Below are 14,477 nucleotides of genomic sequence, written 5' to 3'. Positions count from 1 at the left end.
GCTCTAATGCAATGCACTCACAACTCAGCAAACTCATAAACACCAACCCTCCATGATAAGCAAGCAATAAAGCCTGTCCTTTATTACCACCAAGGTAATTCATGCTTTAATATATCTATTATTTCAGCACTAAGATTATTTTACTGCAGCACATGAATTTATCATGAAGGAAATAAAAGCAGAAAACGCATGAGAAATTCTGTAGCAAAATTGAGAATAAACTTTGGTAACTGAAAGGAGTACAGATACAGAAAAGAAAACAACGTTATTTCCTGTGGTGTTGCTGGGATCATTTAAAGAAGCCCAAGAGAAAACATTTTGACCCCCATGTCAATGCTGCTATCAAAGCAGCAGCATTCAATTGCTCACTTTGCAGCCACCTGAGGGACACGATTTCCAGGTCCTGAAACACAAAACGTCGGCAGGCAAAGGGCTGCAGTCAGAAGCCAATTTCTGATCACAGCGGAACACTTCCCTTGCACAGCCTGCCATGGATCCACAAATTATCCTTCTCGCACGCAACAGAATGGGAACGGACGAAGGATCTCAGGCAGTCATGAAAACGTACCCAACTTATGCATGGAATCGGAGGGCGAGTCAGCCGTCTGCTGTAGGCTGCAACAGCTGAGCCTCACGACCCCTTCCCATCCCTCACCTCGGCATTCTGGAACTTTCTGGAACCCACAGTACTCCCATTAGCACTGCTGACAGCACCGCACAGCACAGCCACAACACCCCAGCAACGTTCTGTACCACACAGCGCTTCTTCATGCACGCTGACGTGCATGAAGCGCTTCTTCATGCACGCAGAGCGCTCAGAAATGCAGTTTATGTGTTATTCCTGCAGCTGGTACGTCAGTGACGTGGGCTTAGCAGACTTGAAAGCAGGCCGGATGCTGACGTGAGCCCCCCGCAGCGCTCCCTGCCAGCCCACCTGCACAGCCCCACACCGCTGCAGCCCACGGCTTCCCCTGGCTAACGCAGCCCTGTGCTTCCTGCTGCACGGCACACTTTGTGCTTTGGTGCAAAAAGACCAAGAAATGATCAAAGCCAAGAAAGGAAAATGTATAAAAACCGGGTAAGTGAAAGCTGCAGAACGGGACAGTTGCTGGGACAGGTTAATCATTAACAGGCAGTTCTTGCCATCCCCTGAATCTTTAAAAATGTTTAACTAGGAGAGAGAAGGAAAGCACATGGTTGAGTCTTCTTTCCCTTTTGCAGAGGAGGAAGCAGGGGTAAGCAGCGAGCTCTTAAAGCAGCAGGGAAAGGAGCCGGACCCTGCACAACCTGCTTCTGCCTTCTCATTCCTCCTGTGAGATCTCTCCTCTAGCTTATTCTATTGTAAATCCTGACCAGGAAGCCAAAAATCAGCCTCTTTTAAGGGGTAATGTTCTTACTCACGGTCTAAAAAGCCCTCGTGCTACAGGGGATAAAATAAATGACTGACCTTTGACGTTTTGCAAAGCTCACTAAATGACAACAAATAGGAAGCAAAATTGTATCATGCACCAATAAACTGTAAATTATTTTATGATATGAGAGGTTATTTAATTTAAAACTATAACTATTAAGAAGAGCGATAAGAGATAAGGAAGGTAAAGACTCGGGGACTTTTCAGCCTCGTATCTTATCACTGCTGGTGTAATATTAACCCACTTGATCCACAGTATCCCAGTTATTTTGTGGTCTTTCCACAGTTGAAAACAATTAGCAAACGTGAAGTATCCAGAACTTTGTTCAGTTGTACCGCAAAAGCAACACTATCTCGGGTCTGATCATGTATTCAAACTACAGTAGCACCAATGTCAGCACGATGTTAATCCTTTTGACTGTTGCTGTTGAACTTGTGCGGACTTTGACTTTACTCAGACATGGAAATATGAACTCTTACTCCTCCTATACAGTCTGCCCATTCTTTTAATTCACTTGGCACAGATTCGTAAACTGCTTTCTAATTGCTTGGACACCTCTCTAACATTTTCCAGCAGCCACAGGCTGATGTTAGAAGTCCACAGTCATCCTAAGAAAGGTGAGGGCGTATCTCATAGAATGACAGAATGGTTTGGTTTGGAAAGGAGCTTTAAAGATCACCTCATTCCAACCCCCTGCTACAGGCAGGAACACCTCCCCATGCACCAGGTTGCCCACGGCCCCAACCAGCCATGGCACAGGTTATTCAGGGATGGAGTTACTGCCATGCACATCCATCTGTACCCCAAAGATGACCCATTTACCAACTAGACCACACGCTCACTGTTGAAGCTTTTCTTTAACTTGCATCATTGTTGATTTTAACTGAAGAAGCCATGATTTATCCTAGCTTGCAAGGCCAGAAGTCTAAAACCTCTTTAATTTGCAGGCAGTTTCATCCATAAACAACACAGCAGAGGAGCACTGTGTAATTAATCCCCTACCGCAACCCTGCGGTGGGCTCAGCTCTCAGGAACAGCTGTGGCTGGCCAGGAGCTCCAGGCAGCACACAGGGCCATGCAGGTTGGACACGCGTAGTCACCATCCTCTTCTCTAAATCCTCTGTTCTGCAGAGGTTTGTTCATATCAGTTACCCCATCAAGTCCCTCGCACATCCAGCAAAGTGGCTGTGCACACCTGCGGGCTGCTGAGGAGAAAACCAGCCTGGCCAAAACAAAAGCACTACAACAAACACAGCTCACTACCATCCTAATGCACACTTGTCCAGCTGTACAGGAGCAGCAGGCAGAAAGCCAGCTGGAAAGGAGCAGGAGTGCTTGTCCATAGCAGTGCCAGCCCAGGGCTTGCACAAAACCAGGCTCCGAGCGTGCAATAAATGCATCCTGCAGAGCAATAGGGAGCAAACTCTTTTAGGAGGCGGCTGCTCGGTGGTGATTTTTTGCCAACAAAGCGAGAACATTATTTTCCCTGATGGCAACAGTTATTAAAGTAAAAGGCAAGGCAAATAAAATGCAATTTGCACTCACACATGCTCTTCTCTCCCTGTAGGAAGCTGTCTTCAGCCATTTTAAGCTCTAAAAGCAGCTTGGCTGAGTCTCACTGGCGCTGCCCAAAATAAGGTGTTTCGACACATGCTTATGTTGCAAACAACATTCAAAAGCTTTTCCTTTTGTTGCAACATGGAACCAAAACAAATTGGAAACCTCAGAAGCTGCAACAAAACAGATTTGTCACTCTCCCAGGCAGCTCTAATCCTCATGCTGTGGGAGCCCAAGCTGGAGCCAGCTCCGTTCTGCTGGGGCTGCAGGAGCTGCACTTCAGGGCTCCTCCTGGAAGCCCACGGTGCAGCTCCTTCACAGTGCACCCAGAGCCTCTGCGATGAGGAGATGGGTGAGGGTCAAACACCCGCTATTTCCCAAGGAAAAAGAATATCCTGCCTTTCCCCAGTGGAGAGTGGATGGAGAAAAACAAGGCGGGGCGCAGCTACCATTTCACCACACAATGAGTTATTTCATTAGGTTGAGAAGTTACTTCATTAACAACGCTGCAGCTGCAGAGCACAGAGCTCCACGCTGGCTCTGCTGCCAGAGCCCGGCCCAGCAACAGCAACGGTGGCCGCTCTGGTTCAAACACCCATCTGAGTCCAAAGCTGGGCTGGCTTGAGCTGCTGGGCAACTTCTCATCAACACAGCTCACTCAAGGGGATCTCCTCCTGGTGAGGGCCCAGAGCAGCCTGCAGCAGTATTGCAGGACAGTGTTTCTGTATTCCTCCCCACCAACATTGAAGAAGAAGACAGCAACCCTCTGAAAACCACCAATGCTAAGGATTTGCTCAACAGCAACCGGGTTGCAAAATGTGACCATTTCTAAGTATTTTTCAAGCCCAACTAGCAAGGGAAGCAGAATGCCAGAAGCAAACACAAAGCACACATGGGGATGGGAAATTCCCTTTCCCACGCCTTTCCACAGTGTGCGCCTCCTGGCCTGGGCTTCCACAGATCCCTCCCCAGGCTGCACACAGCATCTTAGAGCTCACAGCTGATACTCCTCTCATCCACCCTTGAAGAAGAGACCAACCCTGTATCAGTGGTGGCACAAAGCCCGTGGCCATTTGGACGTGGCATGCAGGACCAGCAGTGCTCCCAGACAGGCTGTGATCACACACAGCCACCAGCATGAGAGCTGGAGGGGCAAACTTTCCTAGCCCAGCACTGAGCTTCCCCACCAACCCGCAGCAGCTCTGCCAAGGGCCAGGCTTCAGCCTCGTTCCCTCTGCTGAATTCAGCGCTGCTTTCTGAATCAGGACTGCCAAAAAATGGACCCAATGCATGCAGATGCTGACACTCGGGCTGCACTGCTTGCACGCCCATCGAGTGGGTCACCATACAGCCAGCAAACCCAACCCACAGCCCAGCACTGCACAGCCTGCGGGCCGGGCGAAGTGAGCAGCAGCTGTAGAACAACGCGCTCATTTCATTACCCGAGTTCAACACAGATATGGCAGAAGCTGAGAGAAAAGACAGTTGAGAAAATGACTCTGCACACATTTAAAAACCTTCTGAACTCTCTTTCTTTCTATGCAATCAGCCTAATTACACTTGTGTAGAAGTCTAATTACACCTCTGCATTAGCTACCAGTGAAGTGTTTCTTGGGTTATTTCTGAGCAGCCTACAATTAAATGAGCCTCATCCATTAAGTGACACTTTGTATGTGTAGTCTTAGTGCTCCAATTACGTACCTCAAATCAGCCCCTGAAAATCCTCCTTGCTGCCAAAGATATCCCTGTGAAAAACGAGGGAGATCGGAGGTGTCTCGAAAAGCACCTCTGACACGCAGAACAAACGCTGTTATGCAAAACCCCGTGTTTTATTTAAATTTGTGCTGCTTGAGATGCAAACCAGGCTCATTTCACTACATGGCTCTGCTTTTCATTTATTAACTATTCTGCATGAAATCCATTTCTAGATGATTTCACTGAAGTTCATAAACCATTTGAAAACTCAGAAACGGATGAAAAAGGAAATGATCCAGTAGTTACAAACCTCGAACTAAGAGCCTGATGGAAATAATTTTATTTCTCCATTTAAACAGCATACAAAATTGGATTCAAACCCAAAATCATTACGTGCACGTTTTAATTAAAACTTATGACAGTTGTAGAAAGTGATTTTTTTCTTTTGGAGAAAAGGAAACCTTTCTGGGCTCTGTGCTGCAGTAACCTGGGACTCACACCTGGCATCAGCCACTGATGCATCCTGTGGGGCAGCCTGAGCCCCACTGCGTGCAGAACACACCACAATGAATCCTGAGCCCAAAAGAACAGCTGCCACAGGAAAACAAAAGCTTGTGCTGAAAACACAGCACGAAACTGCAGAAACTCAGTGCTAGTGCCACGACTGCCACGGCCCAGCAGACTTGGCAGCACAGGAATGTTTGCCATCCACAGGATCCCTAAATAGCCGTGTTCTCATTGCTCTATTGGAAAATGACAAGTCTTACTCGCTTGGGTCAATAAGACAGCTGTTCAAAATCATATCACGCTCACATCAAGATAGATTCTTTTTAAGACCTACTTCCCATTCATCTACGGCTGTCGGTAAGGTATGGAACATGGAACAGGGGAACTCTGCATCGAAACACTGCTGAAAGAGCAACTGTGTGTTGCCTTGTGATCTGTTGCCTCCCACCCAACAGGACACGAGGCTGTTCTTCCATGCAGAGACAAGAAATACAATTGGGAGCGCTGCCTTTGAAAATCGTACTGAGGGAGTTTCGTTTCTTCTATTTAGAAATTACCAACAAGGGGAACAACAGAAAGGAACTCTGCATCATGGACAGTCCCCGTCTTGCTAATAAAGCAAATTAACAAGAGGAGTCATTTCACAGATCTTGCTTCACGTTTCAGAGCCGTGCTGAGATTGCAAGTCAGCTCTCTCAGCTGGGTTTCCTTTGATTTGTCAACTAACCACATCCTCGGAGCTAATGGCTCAATCCCCTGAAACGCATCCCCTTTCACTAAGGTGTTAAGAAAGCAACGCACTGCTTTTCCACATGAGAAATCTGCAGCAACCAAACCCATTTGTTAAAAACCTTTAGATCCCACGTTCCACCACGGGGTGCCGGCCTCCACCTGGGTGCCACCACTGCCAGCAGAAGCCCTGCCCACACCAGCAGCTCCAGCCCAACCGCTGCTCTGCTCCCTGCCCAGCTGCTGTGGCAGTGCTGCCCGCAGTGCTGCGCCCCCCCCGCTGCACACACAGCACCCCAGCACGCCGTCCCAGCACAGCAGGTCCCAGCATGTGCTACCTTGCAGCGCTGCTGTATCCTGGCTCTGGACAAAGCATCCCATCCCTCTGACGTTCTCAGCACCCTGCCTGCCCAATGCACCAAACATTACTAAGAAATAAACCTCGTGTTATTACGGAACAGGTCTCCTCGGTTTCGTTTTTCATCTTACTTCTCTGATTCATCTTTGCTACCTGAAAGGGCTGGAATTATACCAGTTTGACTTGAATCTCTAAGTCCTATGTCAGAAATAAAAGCCCTCAGGAAAGCGTGCTTGGATGGCAAGGCAGGAAGAAAGCAGCAAGGATTAAAAGGCAGCTCCAAAAAATATCATTTCACCTGCCCACTTCAAAAGGAAGGCAGTTACAGAAATCCTGCATTCACGACATCTCAATCTGCGCTTTGTTTGCAGCACTTTTCTCTATCCCTACAACGACCAGAAGGGCACCTGGTAAATTTCTGGACCTAAAACTGAAAGCATTATGCCTTAATACAAGCAGTCCCAGACCACTATGAATATTGCACCGATGACACACCAAGAAGCCTCCAAGAGCATATGTAGGATGAAAATGTGACCAGTGCCATACCCAAACCCACCCTGCCACCCTGCCAAGCACCCTAACAGTCAATTCAACAGTTAACCATCGTTAGATTTCAGGGGTAACAGCTCTCTGCACTGACCATTCTTTTCCCATCACACAGGCCTACCGTTTCCTATAGTAAATAGGAGCAGGTAGGGATGCCCCTGTCAATTCACTTGATTATCTGAATTAGGTACCAAAACCCTGTGTCTAAACTCACAGAAACTGCAGAGGATGTGATTGAGCTCTGCAGTTTGTTCAAAATCACATCTGAAGACAGGTCCAAGGATTGCTGCACTCCTGAAATGACAGCCAGATTTACCAAGAAATGTGCTCAGAGCGCAGGGCAGGAGGTTGGGTGGTTTCACAGCCCTGGGAAAAAGAAATGAATAATTCATAACTTTAGACAGCCAAAACTTACCGCTTTTGGTAAACTTCACCTCTGAGATTTTAGATTAATTCCTACCCAAACCACAGCCCAGGAGGCGCAAGTCATAAAAGCACCATGTTTGCAGGACGCGCTTCTAACTGAAACCACCACCTTCCTGCACAGCAGAGCTGTGGCGAGGGCTCAAAGAGAACAAATATTTGTTCCACCTTAACTAAAACTGCCTTCCCACCCATGAGTGCAAGCAGAACAAGCAAAGGGATCTCGAGGACAATTAGAGGAAGAAGTGCCTGCCCAAGCCAAGCAGTGCCGGCACAGCAGAGCCCAGGCTACCAGCTCGATGGCTCCTTTGGGATTTCAGGCTTATTTCGCAGTCACAAGGATTATTTCCCTCCCGTCCTGCCAGTTTTTCCTTCAGGATCCATTGATACTGCTCCTTGCTGCTACACAGCACCAGTACTTCCACTCCCACAGGGCACACGCAGCACGTGGCACTGGCTGATTTCTTCAGTTCAGTTATCCATTCCCTCTGACTTCCACAACTCTTGTATCTGCCTATTTGGCCTTTAAAGCTCTCTTACGATGACAGCCAACAAGGCACATCAAACTCCTTTTTGCTCCAGCTGTGCAGATACGTTATTTTAATTAGGTAAGCAGCCCTTGTCATTGCAATTGCTGAAGACGCACGGAGCAGATAAGCACGCAGCCGAAGCCGTGCACACTTGAGCTGACGCGCTTATTTGGATTTTCCTGCTCTGTGAGAAGTTTTCCCACCGGCGCTTTGAGCGCAACCCGACCCAGCCCGGGTCACAGCAAGGACAGGGCGGCTCTGCTTCCCTGACACCGACCGGTTAAATCGCGGCTCCCGCAGGCTCCTTCCCACCCCGGCCCCTCGTTACCACTTCTTTCCAGCCGAGCACGACGTTACGCACACCCTGCTCACACCCGGATTCTTACCTTCCGTGCGCCAACACGGCAAACGCGCGGAGCGGCGGCCGAACGCCACAGCCGCGCGCAGCTCCGCTCAGCCCCGCACGCCGCGCTCCGGCAGAGGGCGCTGCGCCCCGCACGGCGCCGCCAGCTCCAGCGCCGGAGCAGAGGTGGTGCTGTCTGCTTAAAAATAGAGACGCCGCCGCTCCGGCTCTCCTTGCCTTCCCGCTTCTCCCCTCCAACGACTTTTATTAAGTTCTCATCTTTAATTCATGCCTGCAGCAGAGCTGATGTCACTTTTTTTTTTCCCCCTTATTAGAAATAGAGCCATGAAGCACAAGCTGAGCTTGCAGCGTACCTCACCTGCGTTGCTTCCTGATTTTTATTTTCAGTCCCAGCGATCTGCTAACATCCATTACCCTCAGAACCCAAAAACCTCTTCCAACAGAAACATGAGGGTAGCATTCAGAGCGGAAAGGAAATACAGTGCCAGCTGGGTTACAGCATGTCTCCTTGTGAGGCCATCAGCAGCCCAGCCCACGGGGAGCCCAGCCCACGGGGAGCCCACCTGCAGCAGCGCAGGGCTGCCAGCATCAACTGCTGTGCAGGCATGAAGGTGACGCTGTCGTGTCGCAGTGGATGCAAGGTGAGAAGGAGGGAGGAAGTGTGATAAGTGCGTGTGGGGAAGAGCTTTCCAGCCAAAGCCCTGGGAACCGAGGTGCTTTTAAGTGCTAAAATAAAAATAACGCAAAGGGTGTCTAAACCAAATCATTCACACATCTGCCCTTGAGTTAGACACTGGGGAGCCCAAGCACTGCGGTTTTGCCATACCTCCGTTTGCACACATGGGGATGTTGGTCCCTGTAACTGCCAGCCAGGCAGCACACTTCAGGGCAAGGACAGGTGCAGGTAGAGCTGTTCCCATGTCCCCTCTGGACATCCCACATCCATATCTAGCAGAGCACCGGCCTGCAGGCCAACCCCAGAGCCCAGCTGCCACGTCATCTGTCCCTGCAGCCTGGGGACACCCACTGGTACCAGGCATCTCCAGCGGCTCGAGCCCGGCACGCTGCAGGCCCTGAGAAGCACATCATTTGGAATCACACAGCCCAACAGAACAAGTCATTTCCTCTACAAATTGTATCGTTTGGAATCATCCTGGTTCCTCTTGGCTCATGGATGCACAGTTCTGTTTTTTCCAAAAGCTGTAGCAGCGGGTGGTGTGGTTGTGTTGTGTAAGATAATACAAAGAGCAAAACAATTACTGTCAAAGGAAAAGACACTATATTGTGGCCTTTCTTTTTTTTTCTTTCTTTTTTTTTTTTTCCCCACTGTGTCTTTTGAGCAAGACTTCTTGCAGAATTGCTTGTTTGTGTCAAATTTTTACCAGGATGTGTTGTTACCAACCTTCCTCTCAGACCAGGAGAAGCTGCCATAAACACGCTTAAACAGCATGCACAAAAATCACTGACGCTGACTGGGATTGTGCAACATTTGTGTAATAGCACCTCGGGAAGAAGAGTTATGGGGAAAAAAAAAATCAAGCCCCACATAGCAGAGATTGCAGCTTTGGAATCAAGTGTGCCCCAAATTCTTCAGTAGTTGTACTGAAGTCAACACAGCTTGGCCAGCACACAGTAATTCCCTGAGTGCCTCACCCACCTGCTGCAAGGCAGGCAGGGGAGCTCTGCAGCGCAGTGCGTGCACTGAGTTAGGTCAGGCTCTAAAAGTCAAGAAGGTGGGATTAGGTCACAGAATCACACAGCCCTTGCTGTGCTTCTCTGCTTTGCTTTCATGGCTTGTAATGGGGTTTTAATTACATGATTTTGTAACATCTTTGCTAATATTTTACAAAAGCTGTATCTTTTGATACCAGATACTTGAAGTTAGCACTATGTGATCAAACCTATCCTGTTTGAAGCCCCAGATAAGCACCAGCTCGAAAATCGTTAAAGAATATGGGGAAAAGGGGATATTTCCCTGTTGGCTGCTAGCAAGCCTGACCATACATTGCAATAGCTGTGATTTTAAGGAAAATACATGAAATCTGCACTGAAGTGATGCTTGGCCTGATTCCAAATCCACTAAATCAACAGGCACCATCCTGCCGAGCTCAGCGCGCTCTGAAGCGCAGTGACAACGGCCTGCATGAAAACAAACCCACCCTGAGAGCCCTCAGAGCCACATTCAGGTGCACCCACCCAGCAGCGGACTGAAAATCTACCTGCTGTTCTTCAGCTGTGGCCTCACGGAAACTACAGACTCATGGCAAAAGCTGTGTTTTCATGCAGAACGCATGGCCCCAGAAACTGCTCTTCCCTCCCTACCAGGGGACAGCAGGGCCTGCCAACATCTGCTCTACTGTCAGAGGGGACTTTTATTGCACTGTAGGCTTCTGGAATTAAAACCAGAACAAACCAGCACCCCCCCACAAACCAGCACACAGACTCGGCGCAAGAACCGGCAGACAGTTCTGAGCAGAGCTTTTAACACAATGTCCTGCCCCAAGCCAGCCTTCCAGCTTTCACCTCCCTGCCAGCACAGGTTTCCCAGCACGCTGCTGCCAACTCACCGCCAGGGAAATGCACCCGGCTTCCCCCTCCTGCATGTCTGCCCTGCCTGCCCTGTGCCTCCCCAACCAGGGGACCTCCCCAGCCCTGCTCAGCCCTGCTCAGCCCTCAGCCGCCCACAGCTGCAGCTGGGCAGTGCCAGGAAGGCAGCACCACGAGCTGCCGCCAGCATGCAGGGCTGGCAGTGATGGATTACGTACAAGAGCGAGCTGGGCACAAACCAGCTGTCTATCTGTCTCCTCCAAACATCTTGCTTCACTTTCTGTATTATAAAGGTGCCAGTGCCTTGCTTCAGGATGCCTGCTGCATAATGAGTGCACATTTCTCTGAATATTTTGCTGTCACACACAGGGACCAGACTTTCTTTTTTTTTAAAACGCTGTCGCTCTCTGCACAACACATTCCCTATGACCAAGGCCTTTGTGTTCCCAGAGGCCTGAGGCTGTGCTGGCAGACTGCAGTGCAGCTTTTCTCTATGCAGAAACCCACGCACACAAACCCTGCTGCGTCCTGCCAAACTCACATGCTGCATGCACACCTGTCTATGCCCACTCCCACTCCCACCCCACTCAACACCTACACATTTCACCTTCCCACTGTATTTCCACTGTCAACCAAGAGGGAAATGGAGAAAATCCTTCCCTTCCTGCCATACGTAGACACCCGGGGCTCTACCAGGAGTCTGAACCTGCCACGTCCAAGGCTGTGTGCTCACACACTCACGCTGCGTGTACAGGCACATACACAGCTCTGCGTGGGATTCAGCTGCTCCGAAGGGTGTCTGGGGGAAAGGGCTGAAAACAACACTTTTCCAAGACAGCTAACTTGGGGGGAAAAAAAAAGAGGAAGATCAAAATATTGGTTTTGCATTTGGGTCTGTCAACTACCAGAATTAAGCAGCAAGCGCCCTTGCACAAGTCTTCCAGTGTTGTGGCAAAAGCTGTAATAACACGGTCACACTGTATCCTGTCCAGTCCAAGCAATTCCCAGGGAGCAGCCTGGATGTGACTGCAGCATTGCTATACCGCAAAACCAAAGCACAGATAAAAGACATTTCCCTCCTTCTGTCCCAGGAGAAAAAGAAAAAAAAAAAAAGACTTCTTAGGCTGAGAAAGAGATCACAGGGAGGAAAACATGTAGGAGTCCAGATAGAGCTGCAGACCAGGCACCGCTGCATCTGCTCCAGCTACACTGTTGTTTTAAGAAAGCATTATGAATTTTTCTCTCTCTTTAGATGTCTTGCCTGGATGCTTTAAAGCAGCCTCAGAGGAATGTGCTCTTGGGTCTGAATCCCGTAGGAAATTATCCTTTGTGGTAGATGGTCTCCCCTTGGGGCCTGTCTGCGTGTTTTGCTTTCATGTAATCCTCCCACCTTGGTTTTCTAATGTAATGCTATCCACATTATTATAGCTCTTTGATACTCTCAAATGGCACTTACTCATGCTGTTGTATTTTCAGCTCTTCCAGACGAGGCCTGACTGGCTTGGTCGGCTTGTGGCTTGGACCATAAATATTTAGTTAAGTCACCAACAGATATTATGAAGCAACTGCGTGCCAATGGCAGACAGTACTTACAGAGTGCCTGAGCTGTTTGCTCTCTCCAGGAGGGACGTGCTGGTGATGTACCCTACAACACAGCAAAGTCTAAAATATAAGCACAAGGTTTACGGACAGCTGCTAGTTTTGTGTTTGGGGCTTTGCTGTTTTGTTTTATGCACTGGTTCCCCTTTCTTTCTGCAAGTTATATCCCAAGAAAGTTTGGTGGATTGCATGCAAATCTGTAACACGACTCGTGTTTTGGATCAGCTTTACCACCAGCATGGCTCCTCCAGTGCCCTGACCAGCAGACAGAGCCCCTCCGCACACCTATGGCTGCGGCCTTCGAGACATGAATATTCACTGCTGCTATTGCTCCCATCTGCAGTGAGAGCAGCCTTTGTGGTTTCCTTTCTAGTTCCTCTCCATCACACAACCTCAGCACGAGGTTTGCATCATCTCTGCTGTCCCACCAGCGCACCATGGGAACCGAACCACAGCACGAGCCTCCACCGGGTGTTCTTTGCATTCTGGCAGGAACTTACACCCTGACAAGCTGGCTCCTTACTATCCCTCCTACACACAACTTCAGTACCTCTCCCACTCCCACAGCAGATACCCTTAAAACCACGAACCAACGTTTACCTGCAGTTTTCCTGCCGTGCTATCTAACTACCAGCAGTTATCACCAACGTGTAGGAACAAACTCAGATACTGCTGTGTGGCTGACTGCTCTGCTGTGGTCCCCCTCTCAAAAGTTACCTCCAAATTGTAATGCAGGCTTCAATAGCAGCGGAGAGACGCATCCCCTCAGTTAGGGAAGCAGAACAGCACAGAGCTGGGCTCTGTTTCTAACCCTCCCTACCTTGCTGAATGCCTGCAATTAATCAGTGTTTATTATGAGCCCACCTTCAGTTTTCCCATCCATAACAATACAAAAATAATCCTCAACTTTTTTGCAGAAATCTAGGAAATCAGTGACAAAAGTTGAATTGTGTGCAAGTTGGTTACTACCAACAGTTTGTGCTGCACTGAGGGGTTTATCTAAGCCATGGAAATATGTTGTGAACACAGAGCAGATAAAGCTCAGCACACATGAAGAGGTGAGAACAGGCACACTCATTAATGACACTCGCTCTTGAATTGTCAAAGTTTCTCTGAGCAAGAAATTCCATCTTGGCCTAAAAGCCGTGATCCTATCCCATTTAAGCTGCTCCACTGTAACTTCATGCTACACCTACACAAATTTCTGGCTGAAATGGTGCCCACTTGCACATACAGGTGCATATGGCAGTCACAGCAATAGGGTTCAAGCGACCCTTATGTGTGTAGCAGCACGCCTCTCAGGAGGGCTGAGACCAAAGGAAAGGTTCTCCTCCCTTCACGCAGCCTGCCCTGCTGCCCTGTCACTGCTCAGCCTGCGCTGGCAGCCCCAGCCGTCCCACCGGCACGCAGTGATGCTGCTGTGGCTCTGCCAGCCGCTCTGCGGGGCAGCACAAGTGGGAAGAGGCTTTGCTTCATTCTCTGCCACACAACAATATGTGGGACAGCACAGCTGCAGCCTGCTCACACTTAGGGAAGGAGAAACAAGTTAGGGCTCCCATCTGTGTGGTGGCTATTAAGGGAACCTACCCATTTCCAAGCCACCAAAAACGGACGGAGCTACACAGTTCCCTTTTGCTGATGACATTTGCTTTAGGAAACTCTCAGCACGTTTATTTTGCAAACAGCATTTTGCTTGAAAATTACAAAGGAATCAGAAGTGCCACTTGCTGTTAGACAACATTATAATGCAAAATGAAGCACAACTATTGTGGTGGGAGAACACATTCATTAACTCAAGAGAGTTGGCAGTCTTCTGATATTTAGAAGATTTTTCTCAAATTCAACCCCCTGGAGTCATGTGATGAAAAATCTAGATTTTTCCTCCTCTAAAAAAAACATTTTTAAGCAGCCATCCTAACTGCAGGAATTGAAGGCATTGAAAGCTACTGACCCAGGGGGCAAGCATAAGAATGCAATGCTGAAGCATGATCTATTTGCAGGGCAATATTGTGAATCTCAACGTTAGGTTTAGTAACCAAATAGCCAGCATACATGACTTCTGTTTCTTGTCTCCACATCAAAAGCAAAGTCATTCATTGGTTTATCTTTTAAGACAGTTTATGACTGCTTAAAAATGAAGATACTGGGCCTAATTCCTGTTTTGTGTTACAGCACCATAATTGTGCTGACTTGCAAATGGTTGTGATTAA

At 48.7% G+C, this 14,477-nt stretch overlaps 1 protein-coding gene across 17 annotated transcripts in view; it reads right to left on the bottom strand.

The window, feature by feature from the left end:
• FBRSL1 (fibrosin like 1) overlaps positions 1 to 14,477 on the bottom strand; it is a 416,280-nt gene that overhangs the window by 277,968 nt on the left and 123,835 nt on the right. The window contains exon 1 of one of the 17 annotated variants that reach the window (XM_042829021.1): positions 935 to 1,141. The exons of the other annotated variants lie outside the window; for them this stretch is intronic. Coding sequence (XP_042684955.1) covers positions 935 to 1,126 — 192 coding nt within the window. The 5' untranslated portion in view covers positions 1,127 to 1,141. Of the gene's footprint in view, positions 1 to 934; positions 1,142 to 14,477 lie in introns of those variants that run through there. 17 annotated transcript variants of the gene reach the window in all.

Source organism: Centrocercus urophasianus, unplaced genomic scaffold, assembly GCF_019232065.1.
Source record: "Centrocercus urophasianus isolate 14NV4802_14NV808 unplaced genomic scaffold, USGS_Curo_1.0 seq_30, whole genome shotgun sequence".
Lineage (NCBI taxonomy): Eukaryota > Metazoa > Chordata > Aves > Galliformes > Phasianidae > Centrocercus > Centrocercus urophasianus.
The sequence above is the reverse complement of the archived record's forward strand: the minus strand, read 5'-3'. Positions and strand labels throughout refer to the sequence as shown.